Source organism: Sander lucioperca, chromosome 18, assembly GCF_008315115.2.
Source record: "Sander lucioperca isolate FBNREF2018 chromosome 18, SLUC_FBN_1.2, whole genome shotgun sequence".
Taxonomy (NCBI): Eukaryota; Metazoa; Chordata; class Actinopteri; order Perciformes; family Percidae; genus Sander; species Sander lucioperca.
Genome location: NC_050190.1, coordinates 14694599 through 14719495, shown reverse-complemented (window position 1 = coordinate 14719495; position 24897 = coordinate 14694599). Strand labels below are relative to the sequence as shown.

Below are 24897 nucleotides of genomic sequence, written 5' to 3'. Positions count from 1 at the left end.
CCAGATTTCCAGCATGCCTGGCCTGCGTGTATTTGTGTTTTTCTGTGTTTTATTAGCCTATTGGATAGACGAGGTCTACTTCCTTTCTCTAGCACTCACATCTCAGAAGACCCCCCTCAGAAACAACCTACTAAACACATCTGCAAGTGCTACTGAAATAAGAGAACAAGGACAAGCGATCAGATCTAAAGCAACGAAGAGAAGACAAAGTCCCATTTGGAGCCGAATTCCATGGCCAGATGTGCATGAGCCCACAAATCTGCTAGTGAAGTTAAAAACCACTAACAGATACCATCTTGAATGACATCACTGCACTTTAGGGAATTGTTCCTCCAACCCAGTTCAAGGCTGCAAACGGCTGTGTTGTACTCACACGTACAATTAAAACAGACACAAAATCACAGCTTCATGTGGGAAAAGGTGATTTATTTCTACTATCCATCCCGTTGCTAATTAGACATGTAAAATTGTTGCCTTTATGGGACATAATCTTCAGTAAAAAGCCCTTTCTCTTTCACCTTCTATAGTTCTATTAAGGCAGTAAAGTCAAGTTGTCCATGGTTGTCTGAGAAAGACCACAAAACACTGCAAGGTTTTAGGAAAGCTCTGGATTTTGGGTCAAATAGCTGAATTACTATTCAACATGGTAAAAAAAACACACACACAAACAAACATCATGTCTTTGGGGCTCTTGCTTTCCAAAAAGAAAAGCTATGAGTCTGTAAGTCTTGTAAGTCCAGATTCTGTAGGTCCAAGGTTGAAAACAGTCTCTGGGAGATACTGAGTCTCAAGCTGAGCGGGACATCTCCCAGGCCAGTGGAACCCCCTGGTTTTCAGAGAAGGATCTTGTAATAGTCATCCTTGTAGCTGTACAACACCACCACACCCAACCTGCAAGAGGACGTCATCAGTTATAAGATTCAAAAGAATATTTACAAAAAAATCATTATGCAGAACCTCCAAATTGGACATCTAAAAATTAGGACAATGAAATTCAGCCTGGAGGGTTTCCAAAATCTTCTCTGGAGAAAGAGAGTCAGTCTAGTTTAAATGACACAGGATTCAACCCTGCCAAGAGTCCCACAATGAGAGTAGAAATGAACAAAAACAAAAATCTAAATTACTCTACTTATTTCCATTATCACTTAAAACATTACTCTCCAGATGTTAGCCACACTAGTGGCATCTAATTCATGCTGATGGGACATTAATGTTCCCTCAGGATGAATTGTGATACTTATGGTAATCACTTAACTTTTCAACTAGCGCCATCATCAGGTCACATTTTTAATCTGTCCAATACTTTGGTTTATGACCAAACACCTGCTAAACAAATGACATTTCAATCAGCCTCAGCTGTGCTAATTAGCAAACGTTAGCATGTAAAAAGCTAAATTAAGATGGTGAACATGGTCAACATATACCTGCTTAACATGTTAGCATGCTGATGTTAACTCAAAGCACCACTGTGCCGAAGTACAGCCTCACATAGCTGCTAGCATGACTTTGTAATAAAATACAGGTCTTGCCCACAGTGCAAGGCTAAAAGGAAGGCTCAGTGACTGTGAAGCTGGGATAAGTTTAGTTTGTGTCGTGCTGCAGCCAGGTGACTGCATGTGGCATTTAGCCCACTCGTCTGGCCTCAGTTGCCTGTGCCCTACATTCATTGAAAACAACTAAACAAACACATAAAAACACGCTGAATATATCCATTGTTGCCTCTGTGACGCTCATTTATCAGTTGAGACTTTATTCCAGTCAGGAAATTAAAACCAACTGCTCTGGAGAGGCAGAAAGAGAAGCTTTGATTTTTTTTTTTTGTTACCATTTCATTCATGAAAGAGAACATTCGCTGAATCCCTCACAGGGTTGCTCTCTATGAGGATTCACAAGTGTCACAACACAAAAAGCTCAAACACTGAGGATTTAGCCTGGGCTTTGGAAAAAATGTTCTGCTGGGAAGCTCAGGGACATTAACCGCTCGACTCCACAACCCCAGCAATGGATGAAGTTAACCTCAATCAACTTGGGTGTTAAGAGACAGACATCAGAAGACCAAACAAGGCAAATCCTTCTCCAAATTTCACCTCAGGAAATGGGATCAGCTGAGGATTTAATGTTGTTCAAGGTAGTAGTTATGTGTATTACAGCTTCCTTTGAAGGACTGACTGTCACTGTTACACCTGGAGTGTGGGGGCTTGGTCGGAGCTTTAGAATGGCAGCTGCTCATAAAAGGAAGTCTGCCGTTTTTAAGTGGTCTTTAATCTATTCCGCTGTTTGCCTCAGGTTTCATTTTAATAAAAATAACAAGTCAGTAGTGGATGGAAACGTGGGGGTGAGCAGAGAAGCGAGGCAGTGGGGTCTCTGGCTCATCTTCCATCTTCATCTACAACGGTTTGTTCAGAAAATGTCAGTAAAAATCCTAAATCAGGTTCCTTCCGTTTATTAATTTTTGAGAGGAGAAACATTTTGACAAGGCTGTGCTAATTACCAAATGTTCCACTTCATTCAAGTATTATTTATTTACCTCTTTAGATAAGCCTTCACCCTCTAATAATATTACATTTCACCTGCTGTTATTTGCTGATTTGATCGTTTCACTTGCTTTAAATATGCTTGTTTTTTTACGTGTCGATTTTATTGCTTCACTTGTTTTTAAAGTGCTTAATGTACTGGTTTTATTGTAAAGTGTTATATATTATTATTATTTATTCAAATGAATAAATAATTCAAGAAATGTTGATGGTCGGTCCACCACTTTGGCTCCGTTATCTCAACACCTATTGGATGGATTGCCATGATTCTCTCCCTTACCACTAGCGCCACCAGCAGGGTAACATTTTTGGTTCTCGGCCAACTATTGCATAGATAGGATTGCCATGACATGTGGTACAGACACCCATGGGACCCAGAGGACAATTCCTAATAACTTTGGGGATCCCTTGACTTTTGATCTAGCACTTTTGATCTTAAACCCAAGGTTAAAGTATAGCTAGCTAGGCCTGGCAGGAAACATAGCTAGATCCGCAACCATTCGTTCTTTTTCTAACTTCGTTTGGTGTTTCACTATGGGAATCGCCTCGGCGTGGCCAACTATGGAAGCTCCAATGACACCACGTCTGTCTGTGACAGACAGGTCAAACTGTGCTAGGGCCACGCCCCCTCATATAATCACAGTCGACCAGCTCCTTACAAATCATTCTCGCTTTCTTCTCGTGAAGAAACTATACTAAGCTCCCTCAGCGCTTCTAGGCTAGCTTGGTTGGTTTATCTGCTAAACAGTTCACAGACGGACCGCTGAGGACTACGTCGTCGAACGCAGTTCCTGACCCAGTCTGGATTTGCTGAGTAAGTACTTCGCAAGAAGTTTTTACCTTGTTGTTACAGTTTATAAGCAGTGTCCTCGTCAAGGCGAACTGCTCTTCTGTCGGATAGTCGGTATTTGTTTATCGGTTGCTTAGCTGTGTAACTCTTTTACCCTCTCACAGGACTACACAAACAGGCCAAGGCACCCGACTCACTTTTTGGTAATTTTTAAATGGTGGATCTCATCGCAGATGGACTTCAGGTAGCGCTGCTTGGGAAGACGAGACAGCAGAGTCTTCACACTGCTGTTGAACTGCTCTTCGCTATCAAACTGGAAAGAAAAAAAGAAAGATAGAGCAGGGGTTAATGCAACAAAATGGGAAAGAGTGCAGGCTAGGTGACAAAATGTGACACACAAGACTGCTCACTGACATCAAACAAAGCCTGGTACAGATTAGTTTTACTTTGAGGCTATCCAACACAACGCCTCACAAGGTGTCAGTTTCTTCATGTTTGTTAACAGAAAACTAGATGGCACTTTAGAGGAATAAATGGGGTTTTTCATCTGCAGCCTTTGGAGTATATTTTTGTATGTCAAGTTTAGTGGGGCAGTGGAGGCACAAAGCTACAGTGGGTTTATAGATTTCCTTGGCTTCTTGTGTGACTTTGGGTAATTTGCCATATTTGAAACAGGCCTTTCCTGCACGCCTGGCTATACCCACTGTGTATTGTCATGCGTTTTATATACTAAATGTGTTTTCTTTGACACGTGCTGCAAGGGCCGACTGTATAGGTGGCCCATTCATTTATGGAGTGGATGCTTTTGCTTATATAACAGTGGTGGTAAGAGTGTTTTTCAGCTTTCTTCATGTTTCAATATTTTTTTTTTAACCTCTGCTCTTAGGAAACAGTTTTTTTATGAATGCAGCCTTGGTCAGGAGTTTGGAATGTGAATATTAACACCTCTTAAGTATGCGTTTTGTTAACTGTAGTATGTGTCTGTCCCATGGGTAAGCCTTTTTTAAAGAGTGCAAGTTAGAGCCTTTAGCATATCTCCCCGCTGTAGAAAAAGGCAGGGTGTTCCCTCATTCCACTCCTCATCAGGACTGTAAGGAAGGAGACGGGATCCCCTCTTCCTGTCTAGGATCTTGACCTCTATTGGCCGTTCTTTCCACCTCCCACCCTTCATTAAGGATGTAGCCTTTTATTAACTCTGCAATGGTCTTGATGAAGCCAGTAGGGAACCAACCTCCAGAGACAGGAAGTTGATCAGCGTTTCCTTCTGCAAGTCCACCTGCGGGATACAAAACAAGCAGGGTTACACAAAAGCACAATGGAGCCTTATCTCATGTTGCAACAACACCATAAACGCATTCATAATCAAGCTAAAAATATCAACCGTTGCACCCGCTGCCCAATAGCTTGTGTAATTCTTTCAACAGAAGATAATCCAGTTTACTCTGACATCAGTAAATTACTTATAATTCCACTTTCACAATGCTCTCGCCAGTCTTGAAAGCACTCCATGTCCCTTCAACAGGAAGGGTCTAATGGCCTCCTGGGTTTATCATTGGAAAATGAGTCCTGCTGTGTTCCAATCTGACTGAAAGACAAGCAGGCTGCTGACTGGCAACAACCAAGACTTATAGGACTGTGCAACTGCTTACTAGAATCAAGGTGATTATGTTTCAATAACTTGGATTTACTGTTGCGTCGCTGATGCAATCCAGACCCCAACAGGGATGACAAATGTATTTGGAGTATGCAGCGACATGGTAAATAAGACAAGCAGGCATGATTTACTTTGAGAATATCTGGCCATAAATCTACAACACAACCACAAATAAACTCAATATGGCAGCCATTTACATCCACTGAAATGACACAGTGATTGCCTTCTGTTTAGCGTTCATTGTTCACTGTAGCAACTGGAAGGGATTCACAGCCATCTTAACCTCCAGCGGGGGGTTTTAGCACGAAGCAAATAGCTATAAAAGGGCTGCTCCCAGTGATGTTTGTGGTTTTAGCTATCAAAAGGACTTTTCTTGCTCTGTGATTTCACACATGAGTTCAAGAGATAAGGTGGGAGAGCAGAAAAAAGGGGAGCTGGGATTGGGAGGGATAAAAGGGGGTAAACAAACAAATGACTTACTGCCAGAACCTCAATGTCATTGCTCTTGTTCTGCAAATTGCTACCGAGATTCTGTAATCTGGTTTGGATCTGAAAGAGAGGCAGTTAGAGAAAAACAAAGTAAGAAAGAAAATTGAATAGGCTAGAAGAAAAAAGTTGTTTCCATGATCAAAATGTAGAGGGAAAAAAATCATCTTCAAATGCAGTCATTTTATAATCAAACCATTGTCCTGGCCTACAGGCTACATGCACCATATTCTTAACGACAAATACTGCAATGTTTAAGATAGACACACAGAGACACAAAGAAGAAGTGAATATATGACGAAGAGACTACTAGTAACATAAGTCAAGACCTTGTATCACAGCTTTCCTTTATGTGGTTTCCAAAAACGATGAGTGCAGGTATGAGGAGACAATCTCTCTTCATACAATACAATAAACAATAACATACTTAAGTTTTAATTATATTTTCAATCAACAGTTGCACTTTAGAGGGCTACTTCACCAGCAACAATCTCAGAGAAATCAGAGAAAACAATTACCCAATGTTCCTGTGTTTACTTCTCTTGCGATATTCACTGTAAATTAAGGTACTTAATGGAGTTTTTTCTGTACTTGTGGTGTTGTAGAGAAATCTTTAGATGAGCAAGTGCAGAGACATGGTCAAGAATGGCAAACATTTGCGACTAATTTTGGTGGCCCCCTCAGAATATCTGGCAGAACCCAATCAATTCAGTAATGAAACAACCTACAGCCTTCAGCATCAGAACAGGTGGCAGAAGATGCACAATGTGTGTGTGTGTGTGTGTGTGTGTGTGTGTGTGTGTGTGTGTGTGTGCGTGTGTGTGCGTGTGTGCGTGTGTGTGTGTGTGTGTGTGTGTGTGTGCGCGTGTGCATCACAAACCTGAGTCTCATAGCGTCGTCTAGCACTGGAAGAAACTTTTTCCGGGCTGATGACGTTCACATTCATGCTGCCATTGCTCCCATGCTGTTCTGAAGAGCCTGGAGACAGAAAAAAGGATTAGCTTAAATAAATCCTAGCTTAATCTCACATTTACCCATTGCAATGAGATGACAGTGAAAACTTTGTTTAACTTGTTACTCAATTTAATTAAATCTGTTTGTTGGCTACCTATGTGCATGCCAGAAGTTGTGAACACTTAAATTCTTTTATTGCCCTAATCAAATGTCAATCTGGGTAACAAATCAGTTAAATGCCAGAAGTGAACATGCAACACTTGGATCATACTTTGCAGATGCCACATTGATCACAATATTGCGTTTCATAATTTAACACTTTTATTGCAGCACTTTGGTTCAGTCAAAGCACGACTGTATGAAAACAGAGGTGCGACTGTTTCATGCTGCAGTAAGACGTAATGTTACAAATATACAGTTTAGTCTGTATACAGAGGCTGACTGTAAAGAGCAAGTGGTAATCAGACCTGTGGTGTTGAGCAGTGATCCTTTAGGGTTCTGCGACATGCTTTCAGAGATTTCTCTGCAGGGGCACAATGACAACATTATACAAGAACAACCCTCTTACATCATTTAGACATCTGAGCAGCACATTAAACCAAAATTTCTTTACCTGGTGTTTCTTTCCTCAAAGAATTTGGTCCGACACTTCTGAATGATGTGGTCCGCCAAGTCCGACTCAGGGATCCGTTTCTCAGACTGTCTGTCCTTCTCAAAGGATTTGACCTGAAGACAGAAAATGACTTTAACATGTGCTACTGTACACAACATTTCCATAATTCTTTCTTATCAAAACAGTTTGGAAAGCATCATGATCTACAACGCTAAAGTAAAAAAATATGTTGCCTTCTCAAAATGTAAAATAATACTACTCTGTAAGGCTGGTTTACCTTCACATAGTTTCCCTCCTTGTCAGAGACCAGGGCCATGCAGTTGATGCCGGCCAGCCTGCAGTGTTCCATCAATGTCTCCTGAGACTAAACACACACACACACACACACACACACACACAATGGGAGTGATGGTTTAAGGGTGCAACTCAGCTGAACTACGAGTGAATATTCATTTTCACAACATATTGCATGTGTGAGCCAATCACTGCTAGATAGATATGGTTGCAGTGGCTTGATGATGACCTTTCCCCGTGTTTCACTGTTGGGGCTTGAGGATGCCGGCCAGACGGCCCGCGTGGGTCGAGTTTAGAGCGAGGTGTTTACTGAACCTGCAGACTGCTGAAAGCTTGCTGCCGTCATACAACTTTTACAGAGTGCTTTCTTCCATTAATTACTAAAAGAATCATGAGTCAAGTTTGACGTTCAAGTTAGAAAATCTTTTGAAAATGGAGAGCTCATTCGGAACACTGGACTCATCATAGCTTAAAAAAATCTTCTATAGCGGCATTTAGTCAGTTTAAATAGAGTTTTGCTTGGAACAAGAGTGTGAGTGTGCACTGTGCTGAGAGTCAAGACCAAAAATCAATGTGTATTCAGGTAATGCATTCAACCATGACGGTGTGTATGCATGTGTTTGTTTCAGCCTAATTAATTCCCACCAACTTCAGCCTGAAAGTTTAATTTGGCTGCTCCACTAGACGAGCTAACGGTGGTGCAGAACAGACCCTTCTGTGTGTGTGTGTGTGTGTGTGTGTGTGTGTGTGTGTGTGTGTGTGTGTGTGTACGTTACTTCACCTCGTCATCATTTAGGCATTGAAACTTCCTCTTTTCTTCCAACTTTCTCATTGACAGAACAAATTAAGTCAAAAGGTAAGCAATTGCCCGGAGACCAGTGGGCAGCTCTGGGCCACATGCCTAAGCCGACCGCATGTGGAATGGGTTTGCCATACTTGGCTAATAAAAGCTAAAAGAGTGCATCCATCTTCTGAGGATGAATTAGAGCTGCATATTCGGGCCTGTTAAGAGGCCAGCATGTGAAAGGTGTTAACAAAAGTCTAGCGAAGGGGGAGGGATGAGTGAGGCAGTCCAAACAAGGTGTTCTCACCATCTCGCCACTGGCGCCGCCAACATTCATGATCAACAAATAACCACAGAAACACTTTTGATAATTTGAATATAATGCTGCTTGTTTTCAGCCAAACCCAACCTTTCCAAAATGCTTCAAAAGGACTACTTAAGGGAAATAAAGGTGGCCAATCACCTGTCCTGTGCCAGTACAAAAGACAATGAAGACCATTAAAGCACAAGTGGAAAGTTAAAAACAATAGGTCATAAAGATAAAAGGAGGAAAAAAAAAAACATGTGAGCGTAGCAATATTCCAGGGAGGGCGTTTACACCAACACACAAACACAAGGCTTGTCACATAAACATAAAGAATGTGACAGAGGCATGGCATCAGGAGTTTTGGACCAGAAGATAAACAACTTCACTTTGAAGGGACTGATCTCAGCGTGGCTGTTTCCGAACAAGAGCTTATCATTAAATTTATTTGGAAGCTTGTCTTGACTAACAGATGATTATTGCAATAACAAAATAAATCCACATTGTATTGTCCCAATATGGTCAGCAAAACCTCTTTCAAATGCAACCACAAAGTGGCAGTTCATTCTCTGGGATGATGCTGTCACGATAAGTCTGTTGCTGACGGAGGAAGTGTTGCCCTCTGTAGGAGGCAGAAAGTTACTACACGACAAGAAGGAAACTACCTATTTTACATAATGGCTAATTCCCATTCAGGGATCTACAAAGTCAGATTGTGGTTGAGTTTTATTTTTATTTTTTTTACATACAACAAACATGAGGGCTCAGTTATATAATTATTACTGTATGAACACAAACTCAATGAAATCCTTCTGCTTGAATTACTACATGTACAGTGCTGCTGTAGCTGCGTCCTGTCTGCAGATTCCTTCCTTTCCTTTCGCAGGTCCGGAAGCAACAGTTAGGGAGTGACTTACTGAGAAGTGGACTCTGCTTCCTTTAGCAAAATCATATTCAGGCTTTGGCCTTAATGGCTCTGGCATGACTTTGTTTGTTTTAAAAGCATTTTTACAGCACTAATGCTTATTTACAGTTCAATCGCACTTTTTGATATTTTCAATTTAATATTTTGTTAAAAATAGAATAAAAACATATGAAAAGCTTACCATCCTTTTTGGCATTTTTGGTTCTCATGATAAACTTCATATATGTAGAAAAAAAAAAGTCATGCCCTTTTGTCATTTATAAATGCAGGCAAAGTGTATGTTTATAGTTTAAAAGTTTCACTGCAGACAAATTCCGACACTTTAAGTGCTTTTTTTAACTCCCAGATCCCAACTGAAGACATTTCACTAAACTAAGATAAAAGGTACCATGTGCAGTCTTTGACCACTAGAAGCGCTGTGGTGCAATATTTCTACGTGCACGCACTCGCACACAAGGTTGACGGGATACACATTACTGATAATGGTTTAACCCACTGATCTCCAGGTGGTGGTACTGCACCAGCAAATGGAGGGAATTAGACGACTGCTAGCAAGCAAACATTGATGCAGGTTTCAAAATGTAGACCAAAAAAATGCAAATGCTGTATGAGGAAGGAAATGGATTCTACACTTTGTAAGACTTCAACGATACAAACAATGCGCTTTGGTGAATAACACAGAATGTAGACATACCTTCGTTTACAAGAAAACTCCACAGAGCACAGTTAAATCAAAATTGGCTTGAGTTGAGTTTCCACCCTGAAACCATTCAGACAAATTATTCACGTCTATCAGGCAGGCTGCTCACCTGTGAAACATCATAGGCAATGTCTGCAGAGACGCCGGTGCTCCACAGCTTCTGGACAACATTAATGGCTCTGGACATTGAAGAATGCCCCACGGGGACCACCAGCGCATCGCAGGAGCTCACTGATGGCTGATACAGAGATAAAATAGAGAAAGGAAAAAAGAAAGTAAAATAACTTCATGACATAACTGTAACAAATAAGTAATTTTAATACTTCTGTCTTCACACCTAAACAGTATTCTGGGCACATCATTTCACATTCTGAATATAGAAAATGACGCACCTCCAAAAATAACTCCATGGCGTCAAGAGTCACAGTGATCATAGTTATTAGCATGTTTTAAAAGTGGCTGTGTGGCGGCCGACTGCTGTAATAAGGCATCATTAAATATGTAGCTGTCTGCTGCTCCTTCATTACAATAATTAGGAATGTCAGATCCCTGTGTGTGTGTGTGTGTGTGTGTATGTGTGTGTGTGTGTGTGTGTGTGTGTGTGTGTGTGTGTGTGTGTGTGTGTGTGTGTGTGTGTGTGTGTCTCTCTCTCACTGGCTCCTCCATGTTGGCTATAGCAGCACAGACTTTGTCCAGGGCCACACTGGCCCCGACTGCAGAGGGCACCGGCACTGTGGGAGCTGGCCCTCTAAACTCCAGGATCTAGCAGTACAGAGAACAAAGCACATGAAGGTACCACACAGACTGCATCACCGCCACTGCATCATATGGAAATAATGGAATACAGACAGAAGACTTATATTTGAATATGGAAGAAATATGGTTCACATATATGCATGTGTAGAATTTAAACTTTTGGGCACATTTCTTTTAAATAATAGCTGCAGATTTTTGTCATGATTTGACAGAAAACCTACCAAGTGGTCGTAGCGTCCTCCAGCAGCCACTATATCCGGAACAGTTCGCTTGCGTTTCCTGATGAAAGCCACAAACTGGAAGATGACCCCAGAGTGATGCTGCACCTTGTATACTAGGCCTAAGTTAACCACCACCTATAGAGAGGATACGTCTGCGTTAAAAAGGGGAAAAGACATACACAGTGGCTCTTCTTTGAGACATAACATTCATTTACCCAGAATCCAAATCACCTGCAGTTTAACTCCCAGTCTACGCAGTAGCACTGTGAGCTCCTCCAGGTCCTTGAGGCCCTGCTTGGCCAGCTGGGTGACGGCGGTCTTCTGTTTGGTGAGTGATGTCAGCAGTGGCGCCAGGTCCTGCAGATTCCCCTTCTGTTCTATGTATTTGAACAGCATCTGAAACTGGATGCAACAGAGCAGGAAATCTCAATGTGAGAACAAGTGTGCTGCAGCAGCAGGACTGATTATTTTTACAGGAGGTTCATGCACCCGGTGGATACTTACACTGTTGGTTGACAGGGGTAAGTTGTAGAACTTTGCCTCCACCTCACGTTTGGTCAGCTTTTCGCTCTGGGGCAAAAGACCATAAGAATGTTACCACTGCTATATTTGGGAAGAACACAATTATATATTTTCACACCAGGATATTAGCAACAGTCACGCACTGTGAATAACATCTGTGATGCACGTGTGACCTGCACTGACCATAGCGTCACACAGTATCGTGGAGGCCTGGCTCAGTTTGTCCTCAGGGACTCCACAGTGGAGCAGGATGGCCTTCAACAAGCTGGTGTGGTTCAGGTAAATGTTATAGTTCCTTTCCTGTGGTCACAAAACACACGCAAACACACCTTTAACCCACTCAGCTGCAATTACAGTCAAAACCAAGAGCACTACTGTACAATGAGCCTCAGTGAATAATGACTGTTGTGTCCCGCTGCCCTCTCATTCTGTTTGACTCACGTATTCTTAAGAGCTTTCACACAAAGAGCAGGATGGTGGAGAGGATCAGAAACAGGATCTATGAGGGATGAGGCAGCGGCCAGACCCCTGGGGTGACTGGGTTCATGAAATATGCAAGGAAAGCTGCAACTGGGGAGTGACACAGCACTGGGTTGTGTGGACAGGAAATGGATTGTACTGGGAGGCAGGGAAGGAAGTGGACAGAGCTGTGCATTACAGATTTACTATGCAAATAATAAATATGGTGTAAATCTTTTCAACATTCCTTACATATGTACTTTGGTATGTAAGGAATGCAAGTGGGAAGTGAAAAGGGAAAAAACAACAACGGGACAGGTTGCGATGATGGCATCCGTAGGAAAATAAAGAACAATAGATGCATCCAGACTGTCAGACTGCTCTTAATGTGAATCAAGACGGGGCAGCACAGCACAAACTGTCAGCTCACTAGATCATTTAAAATACAGGAAGTTCATGTGTGTAACCTGGAGCACGGGGAATTCCTGGACTATTTCATAAATGGTGTAAATGGCCTCGGCATCAGGAAGCAGGCTGTTAGTGACGGGTGTGATGATGTCAAAGGCACACTCCAGAAGCTCCCTTGGGTGCGCACGATCTAGCTTCCTGGGGCGGAATACGCGTTCGATGCTATACCTTGAGAAAGAATAAGAGAAGCACAGAAACACTTTGGATTATTCCTAAGAGAGAGAACTTTTTTACTTGGTGGTGATTTGACTTAATATTATACTTATTTTATTAAGTATATTATGTATTGAATAATATATAATATAATATTGATATATTATATCACAAAAACATCACCATTTTCCTAACTGTAACTACTAACTTTTACGTTAAAGGAAAAAAAAAGAGAAGACAAACAGGTTCCTATGAAACAGTCAGTGTGATTTATAAGTTACCAATAACTGTAACATATAAATGTGTATAGCTAACAGCTTGCTGTGTTAAATCATTTAACTTTACCTCTTCAGATGCGTTATATTATTGCGAGCGACGAATCTTGAAAACGCCATCTGAAGTAAAAGAAGAGTTGAGACATTGGGTGCACATGTATAATGACAGTGAAGTCAGTGCATACCAGGCTGTAATCAATCACAGTGTCGAAACAACCATTTAGTCCTCAGGGTTTCCTGAGGTAGCAGGATCTAAAGGCGGCTGCTGATTGCAGCCTCACACTATGTGTGTGTGCTTGCATATGCTGATGCAAATAGTTGTATAATTAGTGTTTGTATGCAAGCACGGACATGCACGCCTGCGTATGTGTGTGTGTGTGTGTGTGTGTGTGTGTGTGTGTGTGTGTGTGTGTGTGTGTGTGTGTGTGTGTATGTGTGTGTCTGTCTGTCTGTCTGTCTCACGCGGAGGTCATAGGGCAGTGTAACCAGCATTCCACTGTGGTCCATGAAGCAGGCCAGCTCGCTGCCATCATACAACTTCCTGTTTCTGGGGAGGAGCAGCGGTGTCTGGAGACGCACCGCACCTGAAAACAAACATCATGCATTACTGCAACATCTGCATAAGATAACATAACCCTCACCCTAAAAGAGATGATGCATGTGAGCAGATACCAACTGAGCATGAACAAATAAGTACAGCTGGACATCATCAGCAGTGTGCATAAAAATAACACTAGCACCTGCACAGAATCTTCGCTGTCCAACAGTGCACTTATTGTTTAGATGTTACTCACTGGAGCAGATGTTGGGGTCCCAACACAGCAGCAGGTCAGAAGTCCAAGTGGTTCGCAGTGGAGAGTCAACAAAGACTCACACGCACACTCATCAAACAACCGTAGTGTACTCACCATGCTTCTTGAAGATCCTGGTGATTGTTTCATACACATGCTGCTGCAATTTGGCACCGTTAAAGCTGAAGCTGCCCTGGAGGGAGACCAAACAAACAGCCTCTGTTAGGGATCGGGAGACATCGATTAAGCATTAACAGGCCTTCTGCTGGTCGGGTATACAGACCAGATAAGTGAAGTAGCACTGAGGGGTTGGTCAGACATTCATATGTCTGCAGTGACATCTTCAGGTAGAGAGGGGAACAACTTGCAGAGTACATTAACTGCCTTTTTACCATGGCTTTACACTTAATTCACCACATATCCTAAATACTGCCTTTCATACGTAATGGTCCAATATTGTAAACAAATGGGATTACCATGATTCCTGTCTTTTTTATTATTATTATAAAGCAGGTCTAGGTGCTATACTGTGAAAGTATCAAAACACTCAATCCACAGAGAAATGCACACAGCCTGTTTTCAGAAACTGTGTCTTTAAATGAGCCGTCAGGACTTCCATTTGGTTGTAATATAGTATAATGTCACAGATATACTAGACAGGTGCTAAAACGAGTTTCAGAGGGTGAATACAGGTATATTCAGACAGAGAGTATGAGAAAAACAATGGGTTTTTTGAACATTAAAGTATGTAAACATGCACTAGTAGAAACCCAAAATACAATGTGATATGAACCTGAATGAGCATGATAGGGGACCTTTAAACAAAATCACTCATCTCAAATCTCTTCAAATGGAAGACACATGACCGTCCCTCTGGTCTTGTATAAAATATTGTAAATATAATATCTTGTATATTAATATTTGTATATGTTTTAAGTCCTTACTGTATATACCACACATGCATTATTTAAATAAATGCCAACATTTAAACCATTCATATGCTAAGTCCAGCACATAACTGGTACAATATGGCCACATGTAAGAAAAATAAAACACAGCCAAAGCAGTAGCCATACCTTGTGTAGGTCTATGTCGTAGGTGTAATCCATGACCGGAGAGGTGTTCTGGGCAAACAGCTGGCCCACCATGTTGCGGTAGGCCTTGCCGTTGATATTGGCCATGGTGTGCTGCAGCACCTCATGCAGCTCTGACTCCTCCATCTGTGGTGGAGGCAGCAGTTCACTCTTCAGCAGCTCCTGGGCCGTGGGCCGCAGGGCCGGGTCGTGTTTCAACAGCCACTCTATCACTTTCCTCTGATAGATGCAGAAAAGAGACACAGAGATCCATTCCATTGTTAGACTGAGAACACAGAGGAGAAATATTCATGTCAAAATGCTGTGCTACAGCGTCCTCACCTGTGTTCCTTGCTCATATGCAGTGAAGTCCTCAGGGAAGACCATGGGCTCCTGCAGCATTAAAAGAGATGAGTAGTCAGTAACAAGCCAGTTTTAAAGTCCCATGCAGCCTGCGTGGATTACTCCCAGTCCTGAACATGGACGTACCACACGTAGCTGGCTCAGGACAGAGATGCGCTCGGCCCCTGTGGTCATGGGCCGGTAGCACATCTCAAACAGGATGATGCCCAGGCTAAACAGGTCCACTTTCTGAGGACAGAAAGAATGGATGAAAACCAGACACTCAAAAACTCAGTGGTGGAACGATAACAAACAAAAGTCCCATGGAAGCCACTGCACAAGCTTAAATGATATCTTATTATTTCAATAAAAATCTGAAATCTTACTTGGTTGTAGGTGGCTTTGGTGTTTCCTTGAACCTCCGGACTGACGTAGAGCGCAGTACCAACCATGCCTGTCATGTTACCTGTAGAATAGGGATGCAAAGTCAGCACAGTGTCAGGGAAGAACACGCATATCAGACAAAACAGAGTTACACCGTGTGAATGTATTCAAACTCTCTGCACCTGTTGGGTCTGGTTTGGGCATCACTGTTGAGCTGCCCTCCTCCACTTCAAATTTACCTGCAGCCTAAGAGAGATAAACAGTATCTCCAGAAGAACATCTTCATCACTGGAGTTATACATTTGATGTAGATGAACAAGCTACTATTAAGCTAAGTAATGAGACACAAACAGTTTTAATGTTTCACACAAAATCCTTCACATTAACTCCACACCACAAGCAGTCAGTGCAGCCTGTCAGCATGGTGAAGCTGTTAACTGAATACCACATTAAAGTAATGCATACCACATTAGCAGGATGGTCTGTCGCCAGGCCAAAGTCTCCAATCTTCACATGGTCTTGTGAGTCAAGGAAGATGTTGACAGGCTTCAAGTCCCTGTGAATCATTCCCTAAAAGAGAGGATGATGGTTGAATATATCTGCTCGGTCATGAGTAATGGAAAACATGGCTTTCCTCTTGTTAACATTTATGGTACTGAAGAAATGCACAGCTAACTTTAAAAGGAGGGTGAAACCTCAAACACATTAGTCTATATCCACGACGTTCCACTTCTGGGATTGCTCCGTTCCCCCCAGAAATTCTGCCGGATTTCACTCTTTACGGCCGGATGTCCTTTACCTTACGCTTTCTTTGTGTTGGAATTTTAAACTCCGGTGGATTTATGAGGACTATGGTTAACTGCTCCTCAGATCTCTGCAGGGTAAATCCAGACAGCTAGCTAGACTATCTGTCCAATCTGAGTTTGCTGTTGCAAAACTACTTTTGAACGTACACATGTTCCACCAAAACAAGTTCCTTCCCGAGGCTATTTTGCAGCGGCACCGTGGATCTGCCAGGTGCTTAGCGCCGCCCATGACAATTGTGATTGGTTTAAAGAAATGCCAATAAACCAGAGCACGTTTTTCTCCCATCCTGGAATGCTGTGTGGACTAGCCAGACCCTCCTCCGCAGCGCTGTAGAGGAAGGTCTGGCAAAGCGAGGCTACAAACACATCAACGCACACAGATTAAACACCTGCTCGTGGATGTAAGCCAGGCCGTCCAGTATTTCCCTGAAGAGTCTCCATAACCGATTCTGGTCCTGGTGCAGGCCGTGATCTATTGTGTCCCTTAAAGTGCTCTTTTCACAGTATTCCATCTGTCAGGAACAGAAAACATGCATTAGATGTGAGGCAGATACCTCTAGTGGTAAAAAATAAATAAATTAAGAATGAAGTTGAAGCTTGTACATACTTGTATGTACAAGTGATGTGCTATTAGGAGGGGTCGATCGGAGTCTGTGCTCTCCATCGTGATGATCACTGGCATTTTGCTTGGCTCAACCTGCCAGAGGAAATACCATTAGTTGCACTTTGCCTGACAATGACAAACACTAATAAGAGAATGAATAATGAAGTGTAAATATTCAAACCTCTGACATCTCGTCTGTGCTTTCATCACCATTGTCAAAGATAATGTCACTACTTGAGTCACTGTCTGATGGCCTAAAATCCACACAAAAAAATGGTGATGCATCAAGAGTTTGTGCAGGAGAAAATCTTGCTGGATTTACTGCCACTAAAAAAAAAAAAAAAAAAAAAAACACTTACAAAAAAGAGGCCCCAAACACATCTTCGTCGTCATCATCTTCATCACTCGACTGGTGTCTGCTACATTTGGCGCTGGAGGATCTCTCGATGGAGGTGGACCACTCCACCGAGCTCGACAGGGCTGGAGGTGGCGCGATGTCCTCTGCGTTGTCAGCGAGGCCCAGCTCGTTGATGCGCTGCCGAGGCTCTTTGCGCTGAGGAGGCTTGTCGGCAGTGCTCAAAGGCTCAGAGCTGTCGGTGTTGCTCAGCACCCCTCCCGAGGGCGTCTCGTGCCGCTCGATCCACGCATTGTAGTAGCGGACGATATTCTCATGGTTAAGGCGCGAGAGCAGCGTCACCTCGCCTTTGATCCGTCTGAACTGTTTACTAGCCGGGTTGACCTGGATGCGCTTCACAGCATAGTAGCAGCCGTCTAGGTTATTCTGAACCTGGAGATGCAGGAGAGGGAAAGTAGAAGAGACAAAGTGGACGCAAAGAAATCGAAGCCAGCTTTCTTGCCATTGTAACAGCATCTCCCAAGAAAGCTAGTGTGTAAAAAAAAAAAAAAAAAAGAGCCTACCTTAATAACAGCACCAAAGGCTCCCTTTCCAAGAAGCTGGAGTTCCTCAAACTCATTAAAGTAGCGAGAAAACTGCCTCAGCACCCCGGAACTGAATGGACCATTGAGGATGTGGCTCTGTGGGATGACTGATGATGGAAAGTCCACGGCAGGATCTGAGATGACAAAAAAAAAAAAAAAAAAAACATGACAAACTACTGGATTGCCTTGTTGGAGAAGTTGTTGACATCACAAAGTGGGGGTTAGATCAGCTCCTCTTCTTTACAGTGTATATACTTATTATGTAAAAAAAAAAAATGGAAACACCTGTACAATGTACTACAATAATCCTGTAATAAATACTAATGCTGAAAACATTTGTCAATTCATCAGTTTGTCAAACAAAAGATTGGTCTGCAACAATTGTATCAATCAATCATTTTCTCTTTTTATTGCACTATTTGCACATAACACTGTACATTTCATATTTTATTTATTATTACTGTATATTTGTTTTTATTATATATGTTAAAAGTCTGGATAATATATGTCGTTTGTATATGTTGTTTGTATACCTGGAGTGGTAACAAAAATAATTTCCCCCTGGGATTATTAAAGTATTTCTGATTCTGATTGTGATTCTGATTGAAATAATATAATTATAATTGATTCATTGTTTACATCATTTATCGAGCAAACATTTACTCTGCTTTCACCTCCTCAACTGTAAGTAGTGCTGCTGGGAAAATCAGTATCTTTCTATTGTTTGGACAAAATGAGCTATTTGAAGACATCATCTTGTTTTTTGTGATGCACATTTTTCAGATCGTTCTGATATAATATAGACTAAAATATTTCACGGTTAAGTTCTTACAAAGAAATATCTAACTTAATTGTTGGTTTAATTGTTTCTTGACTCAATTTTCGTTCTACGGAATTTTAAATGGTGTTTCTAATATTTTGTCCACCTCATTTACACATTGTATATGGGCGTGTATATCACCTTCTGGGCTGGTCTCCTGGTGCCGTGGCAGGTTTTTAGGCGATGGAGGCTTGAGGAAGGAGTGGTCTAAAAGCTGCTGGGTTGTCCAGCGTTCAGCATCATTCAGGCACACACACCTATGACAAAGACACATACAGCATAAAAGACGGATCAACTGTAGAACAGGAACACTCTAGTCTACTGTACGGATCCACATTGTGCTGGTGGTCTGCTGACAACACAAAGCAGTCATATCAAAAACAAGGTCTGTATAATCTAAATTAACCCTTTGTATAAAACAACTTTATGTGAAAACCAGTTTTAAACAGCCAGCAAAGCAAGCAGACAGACTATAACTATATATAACATCAAGACCTACAGGAACAAACCAGGGTTTTTGCATGTTTTAGCCTATTTACATCAAATCAGATAAGCTTTACATTACTGCCAACCATTTTCCAAGGCAAGGCCCTCAGCTTTAGAGTTTTGAATGTGTTTTTCTCCTTTACAGGCAGTCACTGGTTTCCCTTCATGGCTACAGGGTAAATCAACTCAGAGACACAAAACTTTCTTAGCATTATATCTTTCAGTGTAGCGCTGCAACGATAAGTCAGTTAATAGATTGAAATGAGTCTATCGAAAACAAATAATCCAACAACTATACTGTATAATGGCAAGCATACAGTACATGATTTATAGTATATAGTATATGAGCTGAAACACTGGTATACTGCTGGTATAAGCTGCTGGTGTATCCATCCATACATACTTGTGGAGGAAATCCTGGAAGTCAGCAGGCAGGCTGGCTGGCACTGTCACTGGATACTGCTGCACCTCCTTCCCCTGACTCAGAGCCAGCAGCATCAGCCCCAAGTTCCACACGTCCCCTTTTTTGCCCGTTTTCGTTGGCATCGTCGTATCCTCTGAGAAACGCACGTGGACTTGCTCAAAAATGTCCTCTTTGCAGATGTCAGCCAACCTCTTCGATAAGCTGTAATCAGTCAGTCGGATGTTGCCCTCGGAGTCCAGCAGCACGCTGGAGGCCCCCAGCTGTTTGTGGACCACAGAGTTGGAGTGAAGGTAGTCGAGAGCAGCCAGCAGCTGGGCCGTGTAGTGGCACAGTTTATCCAAAGGGACCGGGGTGTGGCTGATGAGGCTTTTGGTCAAGTTGATGCCGGGCACATGCTCCACCAGCAGGTTAACTATGAGGCAGTCCTCTTTCTCAGTGGAGCTCAGCGCCATGTAGTGCACCAAGTTCGGGTGATCCAGCCGCAGGAGGGAGTTGAACTCATTTTCTGCCCCGTGGATCTACACAGGAATTCAAAAGCATAGTATTTCAGAAGTGTTTTAACTGCTCTTAAACACAGTCAAATGCACTATTTACCCATTCAATTCATAATGATAATAACTGCTATCTTCTCTACTTGCCTGCTTTTTGCAGTTCTCAATCCTTCCTTTCTCCTGGCTGGTGAAGAATTTGCCCAACTTCTGGTTCCAGCGTAGCGACCACTCATAGATCACAGCAAAGTCCCCTGAGTTTGCCTCAAATCCATAATAAACGTTGCGGCCGAGCCTCTCGCTTACACCTGCCAGAATCATGAACACAGACGTTAATGTACATACAGGTTATTGGGGTGGATTAAGCGACTTTTGCACCAGAATGGCTGCATCGTCTCAGACAGCTCTCACCTAAGCTTTTCCCTCTGTGGACAACAAGTTCTCCAAAAGTGCTGCTGTGGAAGTGAAGAAGCTCTTGGGAGCGAGGGTTGTCTTCATTAATCGTGTCACGTCTGGGAAAACAGATACAACTTTAAGCATTATTACAATGTTTCTTTAACATGAGGTGCATCCATTGGTTTGCTGTGTACCTGTGGCGTGTATTTGAGGCAGTTCGACGGCGGTTAGTGGCTGCTTTCTTTGCTTCTATCAGTTCAGTAGTAGCTCCGCCCGGGCTGGGTGGGCTCCTGCCTAACATGGAGCCGTTAGCAGGGACTGGCTGCTCCATACTCTCAAGTCGCTCCTGTGAATATGAACACCACACAAAAGGTCAATCACAACACCATTTTTGTTCATGTGATTTATCTGCGGGCGATACAAACTGTGCATGTTTTACTGTTTTTCTGTGGAGATCATTAGAAATGGTGCAGCACAGTCACCTGTTTGGCTATCTCCTTTCTTCTCTTTTCCTCTCGTTTCTCCTCTTCTCTTCTTTGGATTTCAGCCATGATTTCTTTTTCCTACACAAACAAAAAAAATCTCAGTCAACATCCCGTTGAACTGGAACTTTTGTCAGTTGTTGGGGGTTCCGTTATTTAAGGAAATAACAACATGCTACATACACACACGTAACAAAAATCCTCTATAATTTCTCAAACTCTGGGAAGAGGTCTTTCAGCAAAGGCAATACAAGCAAGTGTGTAGCAGAAGTATCTTATTCTGCATTTTTGTGAGTAGTTAGATGTAGATTACTAGTTGTAGTTGACTATCTGTCCAATCTGAGTTTTCTTTGCACGACTAAAAAAACATTTGAACGTACACATGTTCCACCAAAACAAGTGCCTTCCCGAGGCTATTTGGCAGCGGCACCGAGGCTCCGCTCAGTGCTTAGCACCGTCCAAGACGATTGGTTTAAAGAAATGCCAATTAACCAGAGCACGTTTTTCTTCCATGCCGGAATGCTGTGTGGACTCGCCAGACCCTCCTCCACAGCGCTGTGAAGGAAGGTCTGGCAATGCGAGACAATGGCTCCCACAAGAGGAAATTTAAGCTCCTTTGTGAATGGGTCGGACAAATCACTTAGAAATAACATTACCACAAAACCACAGACAAAACTAATCCAGAATGAATAGCTTTTTGTCTTTTCCTAACCATCTCCTCCTCCTGCTTGCGCCGCTGGTCCATCTTCTGCTGCTCCTCTTGGGCTCGCTTCTCCTGCTGTCTGCGTTGGTTCTTCAGCATCTCCTCATGGAAGGAGCTTGACGGGGGCTTGTTGTGCTCACTCAGGAAGCCCTGGATATAGACTGCTAGCTCGTAAATCATCACCTAGGTGGACAGGTAGGTAGGTAGGTTAAAAGTAGTCTGTTTATATACTTGTATCTGTGCATCTTTGCATCCTCACCTCCCCGCATCGTATTGCAGCCAGCTTGGTGATTTCACTCTGAAGGTTCTGGAGGTTTTCATTCGATAGACCTTTGGCATTATTCAGCTCCAGCTCCGGAGGCCTGTAGGTGCCCCAAGACATAAGTTACCAAGAGTGAATGACCACTAGTATGCACTAAGAGGACATTCACAACTCCACAGTGGATCTTTGTTCTCATTTTGTCTTGTTAACGGTCAGAGAGGCACATATGGTAGCTGTCCTGCATGTTAAACAGCCACAGTTTGGAAATATGCAGCATCTTTCTAATTTCTTTCCGATCAAGTGGGCTCGGACTGTTTTTAGTTAGTTAGTGAAAAATCTCCGTTGTCATTTAGTGGTGACCGTGCTTTTAGCTCTTGTCCTATTTCCTTCAAGCTGTACTGTATATTATGTGTTCATGCATGTGCTTATTCCTATTGGTCAGATATTAGTTCCAACATCTGCGAATCAATCACGAGTCAAATCTCTTTACAAATTAAAAGCAGTTTTTATATTGTGTACGACATGAGACATACTGTACTTGGGTGGGCACTGTAAGGAACAGGTAATATGCGAATGTAGAGAGCGGACGATGCTGATAACAGACACTGAGAGGGGTGGAGGCAGGGCCCATTAAAGTACATTATTGTCCAGGAGCCTTCTAGCCTGTTAATCCAGCCAAAATGTTGACCCAAGCAGGCTGCTTTGCCAGAATAAAATTGGCTAAAATGTAGATTTAAATCTGCAACTATCTGATCAAAGATAAAGTAAACAATATTAGGAATCTGATGAGACATGCAGTACCAGGATTTCTGGATAAGATACCACTTAGTCACAACTCTGTTTTGCATACACAAGTAAAAATTAGGCTCTAAGGCTGAGTAATAAAAATAAATAAACTTGTCAATGCTGCTAACGTCAACTGTTCCATTTTAGTGCTTCAAAGATGGTGTTTTTATCTTCTTTGTTGCAAGTTTCGAGAACATACAGTGCAACGGTCAGTAGACATACAAATATATTGTGTAGAAACAATATTTAAACAGTGTGATAACGTGAATATATGTAGAGGAAAAAGAAATAAGTAAATAAAAGACTTGTAGAAAAAAACAAGGTTGCCGGAAGCATTTTTCTTCTAGTATAATCTAACTACAGTGTCACAAGTTATAATCCCACATTCAGATAAATATCTCTTGCTTTTTATAGCAATTTTGTTTTCTGAATTTTTATAAGAGGTAAGATAAGTGTCCACATAATCTTACCATCTCATCTTACAAATAAAGAATTTGCCAATAATGTAAAGGTTTGCAATAAATTAAAGTTTGAAGTTGTTTAGAGAGCATTCCAATAAGATATAGGCAGCCTCAACATGAGTTTCTCTGACCAGTAGTTTCCAGAATGTTTCTCAGAATGTGGACAGACAATGAATAAGTATACTATCTGACTCAGTTATACATTACTAAAGATACAATGTTATAACAATGTATCTTTAGTAATGTATACATGGGGACATGATTTAGAGACAGCTTCATACAGGAGTAGCACGGAAACCAAAGAAAGTTACACCCTTGGTCAGGGGTCAGTACTCACACGTCAGGGTATGTGGATGGGCATTTGACCTGCAAATCCACAGTCACGTAGCATTCCTGTCCATTGTTTAGCCCGTTGGGCCGCAGGCAGAGATGCACCTCTGGAGGCCTTTTAACCTGAAAATACAGTCAATGAATCCTCATTGGTAGAGCTGATCACCTTGGATCACAACACGTATAGTCTAGTATTAGTAATGCGTTAACTTTTACCCATCATCGGCTCACTAAAGGCAGTGCATTCTGCAAACACCTCTAGCTAACGTACCTTCCAAGGATCCTTGTTCCGCAGATCCTGGAAATCATCTCCAAAGATAGACGCGAGAGCTTCTAGCTCATTTTCCTGCTGGACCGTGTAGTCGTCTGTCCCTTCTGTTGAAGTGTGCTGCTGACTGCTCATTCTTCTTCCTTTAACTACATGGCAGTCCCACTGTGCTGTCACACTCGCAGCCGACAAATAAGAGGCTCCGCTGCGCTCACCGCCACTCTCCTCTGTCCCTTTGTTAAGTCAAACTTCAGCAGATACTCACCTTACTGTCATTAACTAAGCATTCGCTAACTTATCACACTAACGATAGGCGATCATACATCCTTCCACAACAACGCTGCCAACTGGCGCATGGCTGTTGCGAGCTGTGTCGCAGAGGAAACGTCATCACGTTGCTTTCTTAAAAATGGCCTCTAGAGGGCAGTAATTATCCTGAACTGTCTGATGCTGGGAACGGAATGTTCAGCGTAATTGTTCCTCTTAATTCATCCATGAATGTTCCCCAATTTACTGTGTTTTTTTTGTAGTAACAGGGACCAGACCAGTATTGTACGTAGGCTACTGATGGGTACAGGTAGGGATATGAAGTTATGGAACACGAGTGTAACAATTACTGTAGCCCACTATGCAACAATTTGGTGTTTGGGAGATGGAGTGGGAGGAATTTAAACAGAACTTACACTGTAGACCCATGGTACACATTATAATGTTTGCTGGTGAAGTAAGTGGCAGCTGAGACGGAGAAAGACAGAAATCCATTTGACTTTTTTCCCTCATATTTGTCAAATTTATTTTCATTTTATTTAGACTTTTGTTTTGTTTTTTTGTTTTTCAGCAATTTGTTTGCAGCTTTTTCTTTTCCTTTCATTATTGTGTAGCTACCAGGTAGTGCAAACCATTCCTCGTATACAGGAGAAATTAAGTAGTCCAAATGATGTTCTCAATTGTCCAGCATAGCCCTACTAACAAATGTCTGATGTCCAGAAAGTCATGTTTTGGGCATGTCCTGAGACAAATGAGATGCAACCTTAAAAATACAAGGAAAATAACTTGAACATGAGTACTCAAGTAACTTCCTCAAATGTGTACTTCTGTACAGTACTTGAGTAAATGAAGTACACTTGAATAAAAAGTGGATAACAAACCTAAGACATGAT

The 24897-nt window shown here is 42.1% G+C and overlaps 1 protein-coding gene across 2 annotated transcripts; it reads right to left on the bottom strand.

Moving 5' to 3' along the window:
• Nucleotides 1-402: 402 nt before the first annotated feature.
• eif2ak4 (eukaryotic translation initiation factor 2 alpha kinase 4) lies at nt 403-24117 on the bottom strand. 2 transcript variants are annotated; one of them, XM_031278998.2, is made up of 39 exons: nt 23741-24117; nt 23477-23592; nt 21890-21992; nt 21640-21813; nt 20928-21008; nt 20640-20791; nt 20461-20561; nt 20200-20357; nt 19541-20079; nt 18793-18908; nt 17811-17965; nt 17252-17679; nt 17074-17146; nt 16896-16985; nt 16678-16800; nt 15948-16052; nt 15665-15728; nt 15485-15564; nt 15246-15347; nt 15099-15149; nt 14760-14996; nt 13801-13876; nt 13355-13476; nt 12963-13012; nt 12464-12632; nt 11721-11837; nt 11520-11585; nt 11247-11417; nt 11016-11150; nt 10693-10800; nt 10148-10276; nt 7309-7395; nt 7032-7144; nt 6886-6941; nt 6345-6442; nt 5459-5527; nt 4556-4600; nt 3522-3637; nt 403-891 (listed from the first exon to the last, which is right to left on the bottom strand). In XM_031278998.2, exons 1-39 carry the CDS (start codon nt 23870-23872, stop codon nt 834-836), a joined length of 4965 nt encoding a protein of 1654 aa, XP_031134858.1. In that variant the 5' UTR covers nt 23873-24117; the 3' UTR covers nt 403-833. The 2 variants fall into 2 exon arrangements, with proteins under 2 accessions (XP_031134858.1, XP_035850738.1); XM_035994845.1 differs by having other exon boundaries at nt 17083-17146.
• Nucleotides 24118-24897: the final 780 nt, after the last annotated feature.